General features: G+C 42.7%; 1 protein-coding gene across 1 annotated transcript in view; it reads left to right on the forward strand.

Moving 5' to 3' along the window:
* ASNS (asparagine synthetase (glutamine-hydrolyzing)) overlaps nt 1-17,704 on the forward strand; it is a 241,834-nt gene extending 224,130 nt beyond the window's left edge. Inside the window, exon 12 of the mRNA XM_086941926.1 lies at nt 17,381-17,704. Coding sequence (XP_086798052.1) covers nt 17,381-17,590 — 210 coding nt within the window. The 3' untranslated portion in view covers nt 17,591-17,704. The remainder of the gene's footprint in view (nt 1-17,380) is intronic.
* The last annotated feature ends 2,067 nt before the right edge of the window (nt 17,705-19,771 follow it).

The following is a 19,771-nucleotide window of genomic DNA, read 5'->3' on the forward strand; positions in this document are numbered from 1 at the left end:
TAAAATACAGATTAGGTCATTTTACCGAATCAGTCATTTTACCGAATCTGTATTTTTAGATGTAGTAGCACTCTAATCAGTGCTACAGGGCTTTAAGAATTCGTTATTTACCACCAACTAGAAGTTGGTGGTAAATAATGAAAAGCCTTGAAAAAGCATTTTATTTGCTTTTCAAACGCTGCCATGTTGCAGACATACATGCCCTCAGGGCATGTATGTCTGCAACATGCGCACCCATACACGATTGAGGGGTGCAACAGGGTGTCAAAGTGACACCCTGCCACCCTTCAATGTTTCCCCCAATTACCGAATCAGTATTTACCGATTCAGTAACTGACATTCATTCCTATGGGCCTCCAGGCCCCTAGGAATGAATGGCAATTACCGAATCGGTAAATACCGATTAGGTAATTACCGATGCTTACCGATTCGGTAATTTCAAAAGAGAAATTACCTACATCCCATTTACCTACTCCTAAATACCGAATCGGTATGATTCAGTATTTAAGAATAGGTAAATCGAGATTACCTACATCTGGCCCTTAGTGCCTAATAGCATTACAACTTCTAAATGCTGTATATCTAGATGAGCTCATGGAAATTCACATGCATAGCATGGGGACTTAGGTTTTCAACACACAAATTAAATAGCAGTCACAACAATGCCCTCTATGTCAGGACCAAGTGAAAGTTGCACATACATCTCCAGTGCTTAATTTGTGCAGGTATTGGTCATTTATACTCATTGTTTGGGACTGGGACTTACTTTTCAGCCTCAGACTTTGACATTTAACAAGATCCAGAAAAGGCAGCAAAGAGATAAAGAGAAAGACATGAAAATGGTGACAAAATGAAAAAACAGACAAAGAGTCTTCAAGAGTTAGGTAAAGAGTCAGGAAGTGTGACGTGGTAGACCAAAGAGACACGGTGGACTTAAAAGTAGGAAGCCTTCGTATAAAGCAACCCTAGTATTTGTCACAACCTCATACAGCTTGAGGTGTAACATTCAAGAAGCTTCAGAAATGCCTCAATCAAACTTTAGGGAGCAGGTCGGACTAAATAGCCCAGGTGCCCATCACTCAGGCTGTCTAGTGACACTCAAAATTTTGCTCCAACCATCCCTACCACAAGATGAACCTTGGCACAAAAGGCTTTACAACCTGTCTCTCACAGAACGCAGTATTATGATGTGTCTGGTAGAGCATGTAATTCCTTTGCCAGAGGATGAGATTATACTGGACCCACTGTAACTCCTCTTGGTAGCTGAACATGGGAAGGACCTAACTGAATCTCATCTTTAATCCAGCTAAAATCCCCCAAAACATACCCTCCACTGCGGACTTCCTCCTGTGTCCCTATCCTATTGAGGCTTTCAGTACAGGGCCCCAGTTATCTCTCTCATCTGGAAAACTGCTCCTATTTCATCCAAGCTTTCCTCAAACTGACTGCAGTTCACTGGGTCAAATTCCTACACAACCTTCTCCAACGTTCAGCCAGATCATTGTACAAATCATCACAGACCCTTCACGATCTCCTATCCAAAGTCAGATCTAGTTCTCCCGGGGACTGCTTTATTGAACAACTCTATATCACAGGGCTGTGTACCAAAGGCCTTCAAAGAGGCCACTATGATCTCCCTTTTAAAGAAACCTGGGGCTGACTCCCAGACACTGTCAAACTACCGCCCAATCTCATTGCTCCCGTACCTAGCCATGGTACTCAAGGCCCATGTGGCTAAATGTCTGTCCAACTTTATGGAACAAACCAGCTTCCTTGATCCACACCAAACGGGTTTCCGCCCTGCACACTCCACGGAAACAGTGTTCACAGCTGTACTGGATTCCCTACGGGAGAAGGCTGATAAAGGCATTCCTTAGGCCCTGGTGCTATTGGACCTATCGGCCGCCTTTGACACGGTCGACCATGGGATCTTGGTGGACCGTGTCAAGGATGCTGTCATACAGGGTGCAGCCCTCAGCTGTATTTGTTCTTTCTTAGAAAATCGCTCCCAGGCAGTCCGTCTGGGCCAGTTCATGGCTTCCAAGGTGAAAACTATGTGTTGGATGCCACAGGGTTCTCCGCTCTCCCCACACTTGTTCAACCTTTACCTCCTTCCATTGATTAGGTCTTTAAAGGAAAGGAAGGTGGTCACCTTTAACTACGCTGATGACCTACATTGCTTTTCACGATTGATAACTCGCCCTAATCAGTTTCCGGCTTTTAGTCCACCATGCGGCATATTTACCATTGGATGGACTGTAATAATTTGAAATTGAACCCAGGAAAGACCGAACTGGTTTTGACGGGTGGCAGCCAGAATTTCTGGGGCCCAAATATTTGGCCAAATGAATTCGGTTCCTCTCCAATCCCCTCTCCCTCGGCCAAGAGCCTTGTTGTCACTATGTCTAATGATCTATCCTTGAAGACACATGTAGGCTCAGTGATTTCCTCCTGCTTTTTCCAGCTGCGCAGGATTAGAAAGATAGGTAGGCTACTCACCCAAGCAGCGCTAATACAAGTTGTGATAGCCATTGTCCTATCCCACCTAGATTATTCCAAAGCACTATACCTTGGCCTTCCTCTCGGTCTCACAGAGCAGCTGCAGATGATTCAGAACCAGGCAGCTAGACTGATTCACCATCAACCTAGGTGGCATCAGGCCTCCCCTCTCCTAAGGAAGTTGCACTGGCTCCCCATCCCTCAACGCTGTGCTTTTAAATTTGGTTGTCTGCTGTTTAAATCTCTTCACAGCCAGGGGACCTGGATTCATAGATAGCCTTATCTCACGATCACACAACCTTCGCTCAGCCCATCTTCAACTTCTGGTAATCCCCTCCTTTAACCTGAAGCGACAAGGGGAAAGTAGGTTTGCTACTTTGGCTCCTAGATTATGGAACTTTATCCCCTTGGAAATCAGGTCTAATACCAATCAACTGAAATTCAGGAAATCCCTTAAAACTTGGTTGTATACCGAGGTCTACAAATTAACTGTGACCGACTGTTAGATCTAGGGGTCTCTAGTTGGCAGAGGTAGGTACCAATGTCCAAATAGGGACCCTTGCTTCTAGTCAGGGTAAGGGGGATACCTTGTATGGATTCCGGTGCACAGGTTTCGTAGGAAGCGTCTCGCAAAAGGTACGATGTGATGATCTTCGGGATGGCGGCGATCTCAGGTGCTGCGGCGATGCACAGCGCAGCGTCAATCTTCTCCTCTCGCGGCCCCTCGATGCGATGGCTCTGCAACGACTCTAGCAGCGACGTCAGGCGGTTCACAAGCAGGCGGTGCGACGGTCTCACCCAGTGACGACAGGCTCTGCGACGATACTCGCAGCGATGATACTTTTCCCGCACCGGAGCGATGAGTTCCGCAAGCAAAATATGCGCCGGTTCTTGCAGCGGCAACAGGCGCTGCGACGATCTCGATCTTCGCAGCAGCGGGAATTTCCTCGCACTGACGGGGATGCTGTCCGCAAACGAGCGATGCGTGAAACTTTGCAGAAAGTTTTTTGTATCTTCTTTTCCAGCTTCCCAAACACAGGTACAACTTCCAGAGGCACCACAACTGGCCCAAGCACTCTAGGAAGGACAGAACTCTATCAGTAGAGTTCAGGGGAGCTGGGGGTGAAGTCCTTTTGTTCCTGGGACGTCTTAACAGGGTGCTAGCTCAACTCAGGCCCATGGAGATCTCTTCAAGAAAGGGGGCACAGCACAAAGCAAAGTCCTTCCCCTCTCCTTGGCAGCAAAGCAACTGCAGGTCAGCCCACAAACACACAGCAGGACAGTATTTCCCCTTCAGTTTTCCAGCTTTCTCCTTGGCAGAGGTTCCTTCTTGATTCCAGGATGATCTAATTTTCTGTAGTATTGGGTCCTGTACTTATACCCTTAGAAGTCTTTGTTCCCTTTGTGCAGGTGGGCTCTGAGCCCAGTCTGAACCAGTTCTGGGTGTTCCTTGAGCACTTTGTTTTCCAGGCCTCTCCTTTCCTTTCAGAGAGAGTGGCAGGGTCGTCAGCCTGCCAGCAGGAGGTGGAGCCAGCATTGTGGAAGGCAGGCACAGCCCTATTCAGGCCCAGGTGCAACCCCCTCCCACCACTCTAGATGCAGATAGAGCTATTCAGCTCAGGGATGGCCCACTCAGCCTCTGAGAGCCACCCAGCCCCTGCCACTCACAAACCAGACAATCAATTCACAAGCAGGCCAAGGCACACAGAAAGGTCAGACAAGAGAACAGCCACTTTCTAAAACTTCTGTTCTCAAACACAGGATTTAAAAACCACCTTTCCTAAAAGATGTGTTATTAACTTCTGAGTTCAAGGATACCAGACTTTTATGTCCTATCTTGCTCCTATGGGAAGATATGCAGGTAACCACTGTAGCCAGCATTCCCCATGATAGCCTACGGGCAAGATAGCCTTACAATAGTGAAAAAAGAAAATGGCTGTAATTCACTACCAGAGCATGTCAGGTGCACTAGTACATGCTCTACCTTTCACATACAGTGCACCCTGCCCAAGGGGGTACCTTGGGCCTTCCATAGGGGTGTCCAATGTGTACAGAAAGGGAAGGGTTAGGTCTGGTCAGTGGGTACACTGGCTAGGTTGATATGGCAGTTCACAGACTGCACACAGGCACTGCAGTGGCAGGCCTGAGACACCATTTTAGGGCTACTCATGTGGGGGGCACAATCAGTACTGCAGGCCCACTAGTAGCATTTGTATCACCAGCCCTGGCACACTCAGTGCACTTTACTAGGGACTTCTTGATAATACAAATATGCCAATCATGGATAACCTATTATAATAACAATTGACATAGAGAGCATATGCACTGATCAGCAGTGGTAGAGTGCCCAGAGTCCTATTGCCAACAACCACGGGGCAGGAAAAATAAAGGAGGCAGAAGCAAAAAGTTGGGGATAACCCTGCAAAAAAGGCCATTTCCAACACCGACTCAGCAAGAGCCTCTCCTAGAACCAGCGCCAGGAAGCCAACTGGTGTACGAGTGCTTTAGAAAACTTTTTTAACATTAACATTAAGAGAGACAATTATCAGTCCACACACTGCCACTCCTAGATGGGAATACATGTGGAAAAATGTGCCCATAAGGTGGAGCACTATCACTCACCAACAGCACCAGGCCTCAAGGTCTCATAAATACTGCTTGGTAGGTCACAAAGAACAGTGCCCTTTCATCTTCCATTTCATTTTATACATACACCAAAAAAAGCCCTACTCCTGTTATTCCCAGCTTCTCTTCACTTGGCGCATCTACCCTTTAGTCATTCTTTCTGTTGCTCCACAGATCCACACGCATGTGCTGACTGCCAATCTCTCTGCTGAGCCAATGCAAGCCACCAGCATGAGGGTTTGTCTAACAATCGGGACCCATACCTGAGAATTGAACCAAATTACACATTTTTCAGAAAACTACTCAAAACCAAACTTTTCAAACTTGTCTACAACAGAGTCCATGCAATAAGGGGTTCACGACTGAAGACCGCTGGATAAAATTCTACCCTCACGATCAGACTCCAGCGATCCCCTCCATTGATCTAAATTGTTCCCCCTTCAAGACTAGCGCACACTAAGTAATGAAAAGCTAATTCCAGCACTCTACAAAACTTGCAAATACATATATAATTCATTTTCAACATTTCTTTATTTTTTTGTATGTTTTTAGCAGTGAATTGGGTATTCTGGAGAGTCTTGGGAGCCCCTTTCTGGAAAGCATAGTCAGCCTATCCTATCTCTAAAATCGGTCTTGATCTTGGGAGCACAACAGCCTCATACAAAAGGCTTAGCCTGTTCCTAGTCAGAGGCCCAATCTATGCATCTGCAGATAAATACATCACATTGAAGAGCGGGGAAGCCGTGGGACTGATGCTGTCTGCTAATGTCCTGCTAGTGCAGACAGCGGCAGAAACAGCATGGTGGCTCTGGCTAGGGGTAGGTGGATGCCTTGCTCCTCCATATCCCAGACAAGAAGCAGCGGACCACTTCTGCTCTGAGGAAAGGACAAAGCAATACAGAAGGGGGATGATGGATGGAGCTCTTGAGAAAATCAAGCACTCACCCCCAGTCAGCTGATCTGAGTTTAGTCCATCATCATTCTTTAGCTCACTCCACCACCCCAGTTCAGACATGGCCATATGCAAATCAGTCTGACCCTGTGCCCCATGGGAACAGTCCAGCCCTAACTGCCAAGCCATGTCTTCCCTGGACCGGAAACAAGCATCCTGGAATCGGTTTCGGGGTCATAACCCTCATCAACCAGGCTTTCTTGAATCCAGTGGCAGAGTGTGCAAGGGAAAGGACAGGCACTCAGTCTGCCTCCAGCCAAGGTGCTGTCTTGCCTGAGTGGAGTGGGAGAAGGGAGATCATGACAGAGGTGTTTCCCCAAGCAGTTCCAACATTTGTTTGATGGTGGGGGGGTGCTTTACTTTCTTGGGGATCAGTGTGATTGCTGGTCTTGCTTCTGTGTATAGTGAAACTTTGTGTAGCTATTTACTGAAACAGGCGCTGCATAACCTTCTCGCCACAGCCCTGCAATTGAGTGCATTTCGAGGTACTACTAAAAACTGAAATCCTCAGTTGTCAAGCATTGATTGATTGAGAATCTGGAATAGGCAGCTATTGAAGAAAACTGTCTAGGAGACCCTTCCTTTCATCCAGCTAGACTCTAAGCACCCTTGCAAAGTTTCCGAACAGCTTTTATTTTATTTTTTGCAGATTTATATAGCGCAAACTCGACCCAAAGGTTTTAGATCGCTTTACATGAGAACCAGTTATGATACAACATGGCACGTTCATTATTTGATAGGCGCGAGGAGATAAAGAGTGATTTGCCCAGAATCACAGGATGCTGAGCCGAGGCTTGAACCCGGTCCCCCAGCTCTAAGGTCGGCAGCTCAGGCTGTAAGGCTACATTCTATCTCCCCTTTGCTTACATATCACGCTGGAGGAAAAACTGTAGCACTTAACAAGACTCATTACATAATAAAAAATATTGTTCTTTATTTTATAGGGCTTTATGAAGCTTGGCCTTCGTGTGTCGCTTTATATTGGGCCTCGTCTGATACACCTCTGAGCAAGGCTCAATCTGATAACTTTCCTGCCTGGGTTCATCTTAGTTCTGAGAGTATTCATACCTATTTTGATCCTTTTCTGCATTGTTCCCTTTTAACGAGTCACATTTCTGTTTTATTTTAGATCTGTTAAAAATGTATTACAGTTATGCACTCTCTGACCTCACAAAGAGATTACTATTGGTCAATTGCATTTGGTTCATTTTTGTACGCAAGTTCAACAGGGCCCAGATTTACAAAATTCTCACCCAGATTTACAAAATTCTCACGCAGTGAGGCACAGCAGCCAAAAATGATTTGCTGCGTTGCGTAAGACGGAGAAAGAAGGTGCCCCCCATATTTACAGAGATCTGTCTCTCTCCTCCCCTCTGCCTAGTGCTGGCACAAAAATCTGCTGCCGAGCTCCATGCACACAACTTTGTGCCATAGTGCATGGGTGTGTGGGTGAGTCTAGCTTAGTTTTTGTACTTCCAGTACAAAATACTAAGCTTAGATTAGGTGTAAAACGTTTCCCACCTTATACGAGTGCAGTCAGAAAAAAAGAAGAAATACAAACATTTATTTTTGATAGCTCCTTCCTTGTCTATTTTTTAATTAGTAGGTAGGGTTTTACATCAAAACTAGGGGTGGTTTCGTGGGAACGCTCATGCACCACCCATGGATCACCCTCTTGATGCTAAGTAATGCAAAGCAGCACTAGGCGCTGCTTTCCATTACTTACAAGTGAACTTCCAGCGCAAAAACAAGTTTTGCACCGGAAAGTAAATTCGGTAAAAAGATTTTGCGTCGATTTGCATCACTTTTGTGATGCAAACACAGCGTAAAATCCCAGTAGATATACCTCAAGGTTTCAAATGATTGGTAATTCTGAGTGCAAAACTGTGGAAATGGTATATCTATAAAAAAAAATGTGCATAAAATATGTTTGTAGAAACTAGCCCATTTCCAAATTACTCCCAAAATCGGGTTCCAAACCTCAGATGGCGCCCACCTGATGCTAATATAATTTTCGCCAGAGAATGTTTCCACTCGATTTTAGTGCCTTATTGTAAGTGAGTGTTTATGCAGCAAGACCATAGAGTAATACATAGAAGATTACCTTTAAAAAGAAATCTTTGATTTATAGAAACCGGAAAAAAATGTAAATGTATAGTGCGAAAATGCAGATATGAAGTAAACCCCGGGAACCTCAAACACTAAAACCTAAAATGAGGTAAAACTCCATCTATACCCGCATTTTCAAAACGCTAGATGAGCATTTATCCATTTACTACACTACATGATAAATACGACTGAGAAGAACCCACAGGAAAGGTCCTCCCCCATTTTCGACATCTACGGGTTCGAACTTTACATTCCAGTCCCCTGTTACACTGTAAATTAAGATTATATAGCAAACTAACCATTAGCATAGAAATACATGTTATGTGATTGGATTGAAATGCAAATATACGGAGCTTTTGTATTTATTTTTCTCCTCATGCATTTCTAAAAATGTATCTCTTTAGAGCTCCTTTTGTTTGAATGTTCTTTTATCTGTTAATTAGTCATATTCATCCTATAATTTATTAAAAACATTTGTATGAAAATGCGAATTTGAAATGAAAAGGGCTGATATAAGTCTCCAACGACAGCAAAAGTAATACAAACATTTGTAAGCGTCTTACATATTTATATATATATATATATATGTTTGTCTGTCCACTAGATTATTTGCGATGTTTACCCAACAATTTTGAAAAACTTGACTGTCTGTGTGGATAAATACTGTATTTTGTGGTCCAGTAAATCAGACGCTATTAGTATTATATTCTGCGTTATAAATTTGGATTTAGGTAACGGAAGGAGAAACAGAGCCTAAACATGCCATGTTTTAAATATTCTTCCATTTACCCTTTAGAAATCATTTTATACCATGACCTTGGATTAGACTTCTTTTATTTGGCTCTGATGAACAGAGTCCTAAACTTATGATTCCAAGAAAGCTACGCGTCCAAATGTACAGAAGAAGCTTGGCATTCTTTTTGATGCACTAAAATATATATGTACTGATAGCATGTATATTAGCTATCATCTTAATTTTCCCTTAATCTAGAATCGGAACAGTGGGATGTGGAAAGCACTATTGAACACAAAGGAACAGCTGGCTGTAAACACTGCTAGAGGCTTTTCTGCTGTCAACATTATATTCCCATAATAAATAGCTCTCCTTCTCCCCTTCCACTCCTCAGGATAAGTAGTCTACCCGGGGAATGAGGGGAGAATAGGCTGGGATGAGGGAAAATGGCAAGCCTCTCCCCAATATTGAGGCTGTCCAATGAAACAGCCATGCAAGATAGTGGCTACCATACCGATGTTCTGGTTCAACATACCAAAGTCCTCTCACATCAGGCTTTAGTGACTGAATAGATACTTGACAACCTACATGCATTTCCTTGCTGTTAAATATAAGTCCTTGAAATAGTCCTTTGTGACGAAACGTGCCAGCATATAAGTCCTTGAAATAGTCCTTTGTGACGAAACGTGCCAGCTTATAAGTCCTTGAAATAGTCCTTTGTGACAAAACGTGCCAGCATATAAGTCCTTGAAATAGTCCTTTGTGACAAAACGTGCCAGCATATAAGTCCTTGAAATAGTCCTTTGTGACGAAACGTGCCAGCATATAAGTCCTTGAAATAGTCCTTTGTGACAAAACGTGCCAGCATATAAGTCCTTGAAATAGTCCTTTGTGACGAAACGTGCCAGCATATAGGTCCTTGAAATAGTCCTTTGTGACGAAACGTGCCAGCTGTAGTATGTGTTGTTAGCTTAGCTCGAACACTCATTGGAAATTGAACAAAAGTACTGATGCACGCATGTGTTCTTGTTGGCCACAATAGGATTACAACATTGTATTACTGTATCCAATGTGATCACTGAACACCTGTTTTAAACAAATAAACACATCTAATTGTAGTACTGTTTGATATCATCTGTTAATCATTGTAAATTACAACCGTATGCATACTGAATGTTTGATGTACTCCTGACAAAACTTGCGTATGGTTTGAGTGATGGTCTTGCCATTACTCTTCTGATGCAGCATCCTGAGTACATTGTTGTAAATTAGGTCATTTCTATTTGAGATGTGCAGTTGGTATTCTCCACTACAGCCAAAATAAAGTTGAAGCCTTCCACCAATTAACTCCTCCTCCTTCCTTGCAGCTTCTATGTCACCCTCTGCCTTGCAAAAACGAAAAAAGGCAATTTGGAAGAGAAGAGGAAGAATTAGTCTTTCAGACTTCTGCCTCCTTTCACAGGTCTGCTGCCCATTTTTGTCAAAAAGGCTGTGGCTGCACAGAAGGCAGTAACTGTTAAACATGGGTATCAAAATCTGTAAAAGAAGGCAGAGGCAGCTGAAAGCCAAGGGGGGTTTAAACCTACTGTGTCATCCAGTAAGCTTTTGTTTTTTCTAAAACAAATTAGAGCACTCCCCTCTCATGGGGCGTAATGTTCTAAAATCCTTGTACACTACTACCACTAACTATTCTAGCCACTACCCAGGTGCTCCGAGGTATTTTTTGTTACACTGCTGGGGGCCATTTACCTGGTTGCTGGTTGCTGCTTGTTGAAGTCACTGCCCTCCTCCTCCTCTCGCTCGCCGCAGCCCACTGTCAACGCGGCGCGGCCAAGAAGCGAGTCAAACTACAACCCCCAGAAGCCCTAGCGGTGGAAGCCGCTCACACCGCGCCCGGAGGCGCTGAAAACTGCACAGAGCCCCGGTGGAGCGGGTGCTCCGAGGTCTTTTTTGTTACACTGCTGGGGGGCATTTACCTGGTTGCTGGTTGCTGCTTTTTGCCGTCACTGCCCTCCTCCTCTCGCTCGCCGCAGCCCACTGTCAACGCAGCGCGGCCAAGAAGCGAGTAAAACTACAACCCCCAGAAGCCCTAGCCGCGGAAGCCGCCCACACCGCGCCCGGAGGCGCCTAAAACTGCACAGAGCCCCGGTGGAGCGGGTGCTCCGAGGTCTTTTTGTTACACTGCTGGTGGCCATTTACCTGGTTGCTGGTTGCTGCTTGTTGCCGTCACTGCCCTCCTCCTCTCGCTCGCCGCAGCCCACTGTCAACGCGGCGCGGCCAAAAAGCGAGTCAAACTACAACCCCCAGAAGCCCTAGCGGCGGAAGCCGCCCACACCGCGCCCGGAGGTGCTTAAAACTGCACAGAGCCCCCGCGTCGGGGGACGCGCGCGGGCACAGCCGGGCTAAGCCTGGGCAAAGGGCGGGCCCTCTTAGGCCAGAGGAGGCCGGGCTGGGCCTATCCCTTTCGATTTTGTGGACTGTTATTGGTGACGCGAACTGTAAGTGAGTTGCGGGGACATTGCATACTGTGACTTACATTTGAAACATTTTCCTTCTGCATGCGGGGAGGCTTAACTAGTAGCATCTAACCACTTAGAATGGCCAAAGTGATTACCAAAACAGGCACGAGGTTGGCGGGTATGGGGACTCTTGATGGTTACCTGAAACAGGTAGAATCTGTGGTCGCAAAAGAAATTGAATTAGTAGAGCGTAGATTGTCCTTGGACCCAATCAGGTTAACAGTCTCCCCGTCTTTAATTAGTGTTGAACCTGCCCCCATTGTTGCTCCGTTGGATAGCCCGAACCCCTATACAATATCGAATGGGTCAGTAGCAACAGACAATCTTGTGATATCACCCTCCCCGCTACCTGGAACCACTGTAGTCCCTTCTCCCGTGGCTGTAAGCACAATACAGTTGAGGGCTCGACCTGACACAATACCCAACCGTAGTAAAACAGTCACTGGGAAAAGGAAGGCTAAGGACACTCCTCATGGTAGCCGGCTAAATGCAAAACAGCCGAGAAATAGTAACTCCACATCTGGGTTGAGACGAAATGGACCTAACGTCTCCCACTTAGACAATGAGGATAAGGGGGAAGAAATAAATGGTTGCTCTGATTTAAACATTGAGAACTGTAGTGGGGGGATTATATCAGACTTTGTTAAGATCTTGGATGCACGTCTCAGGTCTTTTACATTGCCCTTAATGGCCAAGTTGAAGCAAATAGATGACCGACTTAATGTTATTGAAAAACACTTAAGCACTAAAGGACCAAACACGGGACCAACTACATCGGCAGCTCACTCACTAAGTGTAGTTACAGCCTCAGTTAATAATTTGTTGGACACTATAACCCCACTCCAACCTTCTGTACCTCAAGATACTACTAAGGGTGCAGGAATAAGTATACCACCACTAGTGTCAAAAGTTACTGGAGCCACTCAGGGAGAGATACAGGGCCCCCGTGGCCCAGTGGGAAGTTTAAATCCCCTAATACAGCCCCACAAGAAAGAGCTGTCATTGCATTTACCAGCAGCAGCATGCCCTCACACAATAATCCTTGCTAATGTTCCCAAAATTGAGGGCGGTCAAAATGAACATTGGACCTCTATAAAAAATAAGGCCCTCCATTTCCTGTCTAACAAAACAGTCTTGGGAGAGCACTTGTATAATAATTTCATGATGATCAGAAGGGTGCCCTGGGTGGGTAAGACAAAAAAAAGCTTAGAAGGTGACTGTGTCGTCATAATCTTTAGATCCCCCCAGGTTGGTTGACGACATATTAAGGCAGGCTGGGTCATTCAGAATTCAAAATGACTATGTAAATGTACTTCCTCTGGGTTTTTTTATCCCCCACACAATATTAGACCGGTGCGTAATGATTTACTTAATGGCAGAGGCCCTTATGAATTTACTGTCCCAGTCTTCAATAGATTTGATACCTTTTCTAATCTAGATGAAAATGAGTGACTAGGGACTCAAGAAGATCTTACTATCCCTGTGACCTCAGTCAGAATCCCCAGCGCAGAAATACCAGTAAAAAATGGCATCCTAGTAGATAGGCGCGATCTAGGGATAAGGGGTACACCGATAAAGCTTGTAACCTGGAATGTTGCTAGGCTTAAAAATAAAATAGATGACCCAGTATGGAGAGAATTTATTAGCATGGGTGACATCATAGGACTACAAGAAACCTGGGACATAGGGAATATCTTGAGTCTGGATGGTTACTCGAGTTACTTCATTCCTGCCGTTCCATCTAATATGGGGAGGCCGAAGGGTGGCTTGGTTACTCTAATTTCAGCTACCATACCGGGTACCCACACCCAACTAGATACAGGTTCAAGAAACTGCTTAGCTGTACAAATTTCTCTGAGTGGGGTGGGAAATATTCTAATCATTAACTTTTATAATTCATTTGACAGAGCTAGCACAACTGATCATCTGGATATGTTAAAACTTTTCTTGGCAGATTACAACGAGGTAAATAAAAATCAATGTATTATCATAGTTATGGGTGACTTTAACATTCACGGTTGTCCTGATAAATGTCTGGCACTAGATTTATTGGGCCCAGTAGAACAAGGGGATACACATTTTGAACACTCGGCACAGGGAGACCTCCTTGAAATGATTTTGGCGGATAATGGTCTGATGCTCCCTTATATGCAGGATGAGGAGATACCAACCTTTAAAGGGAATGGGTGTCACTCATTTATTGACTATATCTTTATTAGTATTGCATTGGGGGATAAGACCTTTGGATATTCGCCGGTTTGGTCGCATTTTAGCGATCATAACCCAGTGGTCCTCAGTGTCTCTGACCTGATCGAAAAACCCGCATTAGCTCAAAATAGAACGGATAAATCCGATATACGACCAACAGATCAGTGCCACAGGATTAGATGGAGTAGAGTCATACCGGAAGATTTTATTAACAATTTAATAAGGAAGGTAGGGCCCGAGGTAGATACGTGCTTGAACCTGGAAGCAGGGAATGAGGAGGTTTTAGAGGCTTACTCAATAATCTGTACACAGGTCTCTTTAGACCTTAGACGTACAGGAAAAGCCAAGGACCCTGCTGATATGGGATGGTTTGATCAAAACTGCACGAGAGCCAACAAAAAGCAAAAGGACGCCCTGAAATGTAAGCCAGTGAATAGGGCAAATGTGGCCTCTCTAAGAAAAATTTATAATAAAGCACTAGTAACTAGAAGACGGGAGATTCAGGAAGCTTTAAGTGTGAACTTTTTAAAATCACATGTAATGATTGTGGGCAGTAAACCCAAAAAAACTAAGACTATGCACTATGAAGGGAATGCTCTATCTAGGGTCACAAGATTTCCATATCTGGGGATTATTTTTGATGATAAATGTTCCTGGTTACCCCAACTAGCTGCTAAAAGAAATGCCTTTGCCAGGTCTATCGTGGCTGTCTTGGACTTCGCCCGTAAACTAGGGGTGAAGCCCTTACAGGCTGTACTAAAAACATATGACGCCAAATGCATATCAATAGCCATGTATGGATCCGACCTGTGGGGGTTAAAAAACGTAAAGGCGCTGCAGGTGGCTGAGGACAAGTTTTTGAAATCTATTTTATCCGTCCCATGGTCAACACCTGGGTATATTTTTCACCAAGAGTGTGGGGTGGATTATTTAGCAGACCGCATTGCCATAGCCCCGCTGTTGAAATGGATCTCAATATGGTTAAAACCTGATTTAGAGCTGAACCATGAGATCCTTAGAGATTGCTTAGCCCTTGAGCATGGTAACAACATCCCCTGGTTGAACTATGTAAAAAACTAACAATAGAACTGGGTCGCCCTGAACTGTTTGATAACCCAAATAATTTACTGAAGGGGGATGTGAAATGGGTTAAGGATACATACAAGCAGATGGTATATTTAGCAAGAGAAGAAAAGGAATTATGCAAACCAACAGTAAGGGCTCACCAGTTATTAATTACCTCCAGTGGCATAGAACCCTATCTGAGAATCGTCAATAACATGAATCATCGGTACTTACTGACTAAGTTCAGATTGAACAAATTCCACCTCCTGCTCACCGATCGTCCAGGTTGGTCAAAGGAGTCAGAACTGGAGATTTGTTCTTGTGACAGATTCTCTATTAAAGACACTGTGCACTTTATTTTCTTTTGTAAACACTTATGCCCTCTTCGTAAAAAGTTAATCATTCCTCTTATTAAAGATAAGGGCTTTAGACAAGTAAAACCCGCTCTCTTGTACTTGCAGCTGTTGTCCAATACCTGGGAGATTTTTAATATAGCAATCTTTCTGACAATAGCAATGAGACTCAGCAACAGTATAGAGTGACAATTGAAGGCCAACTGCAGCATGACTGACCTGAGCCAAAGATGAGGGCTAATAACTAGAGAGCTAGACTTTGAAGGTGCAATCCAGTGAAGAGAAAATAAACTACTATATTTACCAAGTCCAACATCACTAGCAAGCATCAATAAGAATTCCTAGTATGTTTCTTCGTTTGATGATGTGTGCTGTGATTTTGAAATATTGTGACCTTTCACCCCTCCAATCTTTCATGTCCTCCATTGTGTGGTATAACAAATTCCTCAAATATAAGGGTAAATCCTTCTATTACAAGCATTGGAAAGAGAAGGGCGTTTGCTTTGTGCATCAATTTTTTTCCAACAACTCCCTGATCTCCTTTCATGATATGCAAGCTTTGTATCATTTACCCTTAACTTGTCTTTCAGAATACACAAATATCACTGCCGCTTTACTATCTTACTTATCTACTCTCTCTACCCCTGACACTTTACCGTCCTTTACTCCCTCTACTCCCCTATACCCTTTATTTTCCTTGCAACAACCTAAAGCTGCCCTTGTTTATAAAATTTTGTTAGCACATGCTTCTGTTAGGTCTAAATCACCTGTTGAGAATGTCTGGGAAACTGATCTCTCTGTTTCTTTATCTGTTAATGTATGGGATCGTTTATGGTCCAAGTTATTTAAGGTTTCAGTTTCTGCACGCATCACTCAATCTCTGTTCTTTATATACCATAGAGCTGTTATTACGCCTGTTAGTATTTCTAGGTTTTTCTCATCATCCTCCTCACTCTGCTGGTCGTGTTCTTTAGAAACAGGTACACTTAAACATCTTTTATATGAATGTTCTTCTGTTTTCTCCTTTTGGAACTCTGTTTGGAGTATTTGCATGAAAATTTTTCATTACTCTTCTCCTTTATCATTTTTTAACATATTTCTAGGCTCTGTTTCAACTGATATTGATATTGTACTGCCTGATGCTCGATTGCTTGATCTTTTTATTGCTCTTGCTTTTAAAGTTATTTTATCTTGTTGGAAAGATAATTCTAAGCTCACTGTTATTTCCTGGTGGAACTTCATATGTGATGAACATAGGATTGCTATTGCTTCCTCTTCCTCTGTATCCCTCAAAATCAAATCTGATCTTCTTTGGCTTCCCTTTACTTCTTATATTTCCTCTACGTCACCCACTTGCTTTCCCCATTAACTTTTCTCTCACTTCTTTCCTTTTCTTTAATTTCTAACATGGATCCCATTTTCTCTTTATCTCCTGTTTGCCCCTTCCTTCCCTCTTTTCCTTCCTCTCTCTTTTCTTTTTCCTATCTTTTCTTTCTTTTTCCCCTCTCTTTATTCCGCTTCTCCTTACATATTTGCCTTATATGTCATATTGTTATGATTTTTCACTTGTACTGATGTAAGGCTTTGTATTGTGTTATCTTAAAACCAAATAAAAATTTCTTAAACTGAAAAAAAAGAGTGTAGTTGGGTTGTGCAATTTTCTTTTATGTTGTATACTCAAAACATGAAGCCGTCACGTGATGTCCCTATCTGCACATGCATTACTAAGAATGTTTCTGGTTTATTTCATGCTCGAGCATGCTGAGTTTAATCAAGAGTCGTGCTCACTCTAGTAAACCATCGTCTTATATAACAAATGTAGTAGCAATTGGAGGTCTGTGTAGTGTCAGGCCAAACATTCTTAAAACGATTAATATGTTTTTATTTCACGAGTGAATCCTGTCAGTAGACTAGCCCACACAATAATTTAAGTATTTCGATATGAATGGGTGAAAATCTGATGGATGGATGTGGAAACGATTAGGTAGCTGACTTGACAGAAGGGCTTATTCTAGTATTTATTGTAATTTATATTAAACAAAATCCATATTTTGGATTAAAAGTGCCCCTGACTATCTATTTGTTGATATTCATCATCTTGCTTGTAATACTTTTGAGGTGAGATAAAATCATTTAAAGTGATATGCAGCATATTTATATTGGTTTTACTGGTTCATGTCTGGCATTTTCTATTATTTTATCAGAATACATTTACCAGGAATCCAGACTGCACACTGCATTACAAAGTCTTTTAGTCGATTCTACAGTAAAGTGCTTTAGCAATATTTCTGCTAATGTGTCATTTTCTCTTACCTAGGTTGACGCTTTAATGTTGGAGAAATCAGAAGAGACCTTTCCTTACAACCCACCTAGAACTAAAGAAGCCTACTTCTATCGCCAGATTTTTGAGAAATACTATCCTGGGAATTCTGATTGGCTGAGCCATTACTGGATGCCAAAGTGGACTAATGCTACTGACCCATCTGCTCGTACATTAAAACATTACAAGTCAGATGCTACTGAATAGTGCTTCTGAAACACCACCCCTCCCCCCTAAAAAACATCTGAAAACATTTTTATTGAATTGTAAAATATTTTAATAAACACTTTCCATCAGTTTTGTCTGATAATGTCAGAATATTATACATCTAAGTCTCCTTATCTATTTATTGTTTATTCATTAAACAAGAATTTGCTATGATAATGGCAACTGATTTTGATAAAAAATTGTTTTTGTCATTAGTTTTATACATTCAACCTTAAGTGCCTTAAAATCGGAAATACAAGTTAATCAGACTGCTGAGTATTGATTTAGTGATAGTGAACACAGGCAATGACAACAGATGGCCATCAGGGAAAACATTGGAAAATTGTTCTTTGGAGTTTTATGAGTAGAAGGAGTTGGGAACATCTGCTAAGGAGTTATGTGTCTCGTCCTTGAAAATATGCAGCTAAGTAGATCGTCAGCAATTTCTAATACTTTTGTATGAAACTGTGTACTTCTTTATTTAGTAATTTTCTTCTATGCATTGTGAAGACATCAATGTAGGCAAAATAACTTCAAGTTCTTTATTACGTCTTCTGAGTACATTGCCTCCAATGTCCATGACCTGCGAGGAAAGAAAAGAGCAAAACTAACATACAGACATATGGCATACCTAGTAAAGAAACAACAGACCAAGGGTTGAACCAATTCCCATAGTAATGTGTGTGCCATCTAGGAGGATGGACTGACCTTTTATGTCTCTGGCTGTAATTCACAGATTCTTTTGTTTCCATTCCGGAATACTGTTTGGTTGGAAGCCTGTTTCCTGGATATGATGTTAGCCTGTCCATGCTCTACATACTTCCATTTTCAAAAATCACAGCATTTTGTAAAACTTCCTTGATTTTCTCTGACTTGAGGAATTTAACAAACTTGTTCTGACTAAAATTAGATTTTCTGACTAAAATCCACTGACCTACTTTCCACTCACGTTTTTTCAACCCCCCTTTCCTGCCAAACCACTCTTTGTATTTGACCTGATGCCTCTCCACCTTCTCCTTTAGTACTTACTTATTAAACGAAAGCTCTTTGCTTCCAAATAACCAATTGGGAGATATTTCTGTCCCTGGTTTCCTGCCTCTCATCATCCCAAATGGAAATAACCCAGTGGCACCATTGGGAGTGTTATGGTAGGGCCACCACATATTCCTAATAGTTTGCTCGAGAGGTTTGGAAGAGGCCATGACTAACTGGATCATTTCTTTGATCATCCATATGGCCATATCCATCCTTCCATTGGCTTTTGGACTAAGCAAATAAAATTAATCATTTCATCTAAATCAAACTGAGCACCATTGTCTATGATTATGGTGCTAGAGATTCCTTCGGATGAATATACCTCTGTAAGGAAATTGATGCGTATTCTGGTATTGATGGAATTTACAAACTAGTTGGTTATCCAATGAGAATAATAATCAATGTGTACGAATATGTATTTATATTCTAACCATTGCACATGAATTGGCCCTGCTATGTTCAAACCCAACTTGTCCTACGTGATGATGGACCCACTAATGGGAATCAAAGGTGTCATGCTTCTGTTCTTGAATTTGTCACTTAGACTGCAGGCCTGACAATCCTTAACTTTTTCTTCCACCAATTGATCTTTGTAAGGGAACCAATAATGTGCTCTAACCTTGACTTTTGTGAGATTCCTCCCTAAATGGCTCTCATGTGCTATGTTGGCAATGCTTTCCCTTAAACCTTCCATCGGTATGATTTTGCTTGATCTTAAAAGGTTATTCCCTTCTATGGACTATTCCTCCTTTCCATTGCAAAACGGTTGTAACTCCTCGGGTAAATCTTTGCACTTTTTGGGCCAACGCTCAACTATCCTGTGTCTTACTGCTACCAGGACCTGATCCTCAACCATGTGATCACTCCATTCAGACTTTAAAATGGCTGGAATAGAAATCTAAAAAATTATTCCCTCAAGATTTTTGGCTCCTTCCTTAATATCCATAGGTGGTCTCGATAGGCAATCAGCTGCACAGTTTCTCGACCCAAGAACATACATTAACATTGAGAAATTCTGGGTTTAATGTCTCAGTTTTGATTTTATGAAAAATAGATACCAGAGGTTTGTGGTCTGTTCTCAACTCAAAAGGCAGACCCCAGAGATAAAAATGTAAAGTGATTGATGGCCCAGTAATATGCCCTTGC

The sequence above is a fragment of the Lissotriton vulgaris genome, chromosome 10, assembly GCF_964263255.1.
Source record: "Lissotriton vulgaris chromosome 10, aLisVul1.2, whole genome shotgun sequence".
NCBI lineage: Eukaryota > Metazoa > Chordata > Amphibia > Caudata > Salamandridae > Lissotriton > Lissotriton vulgaris.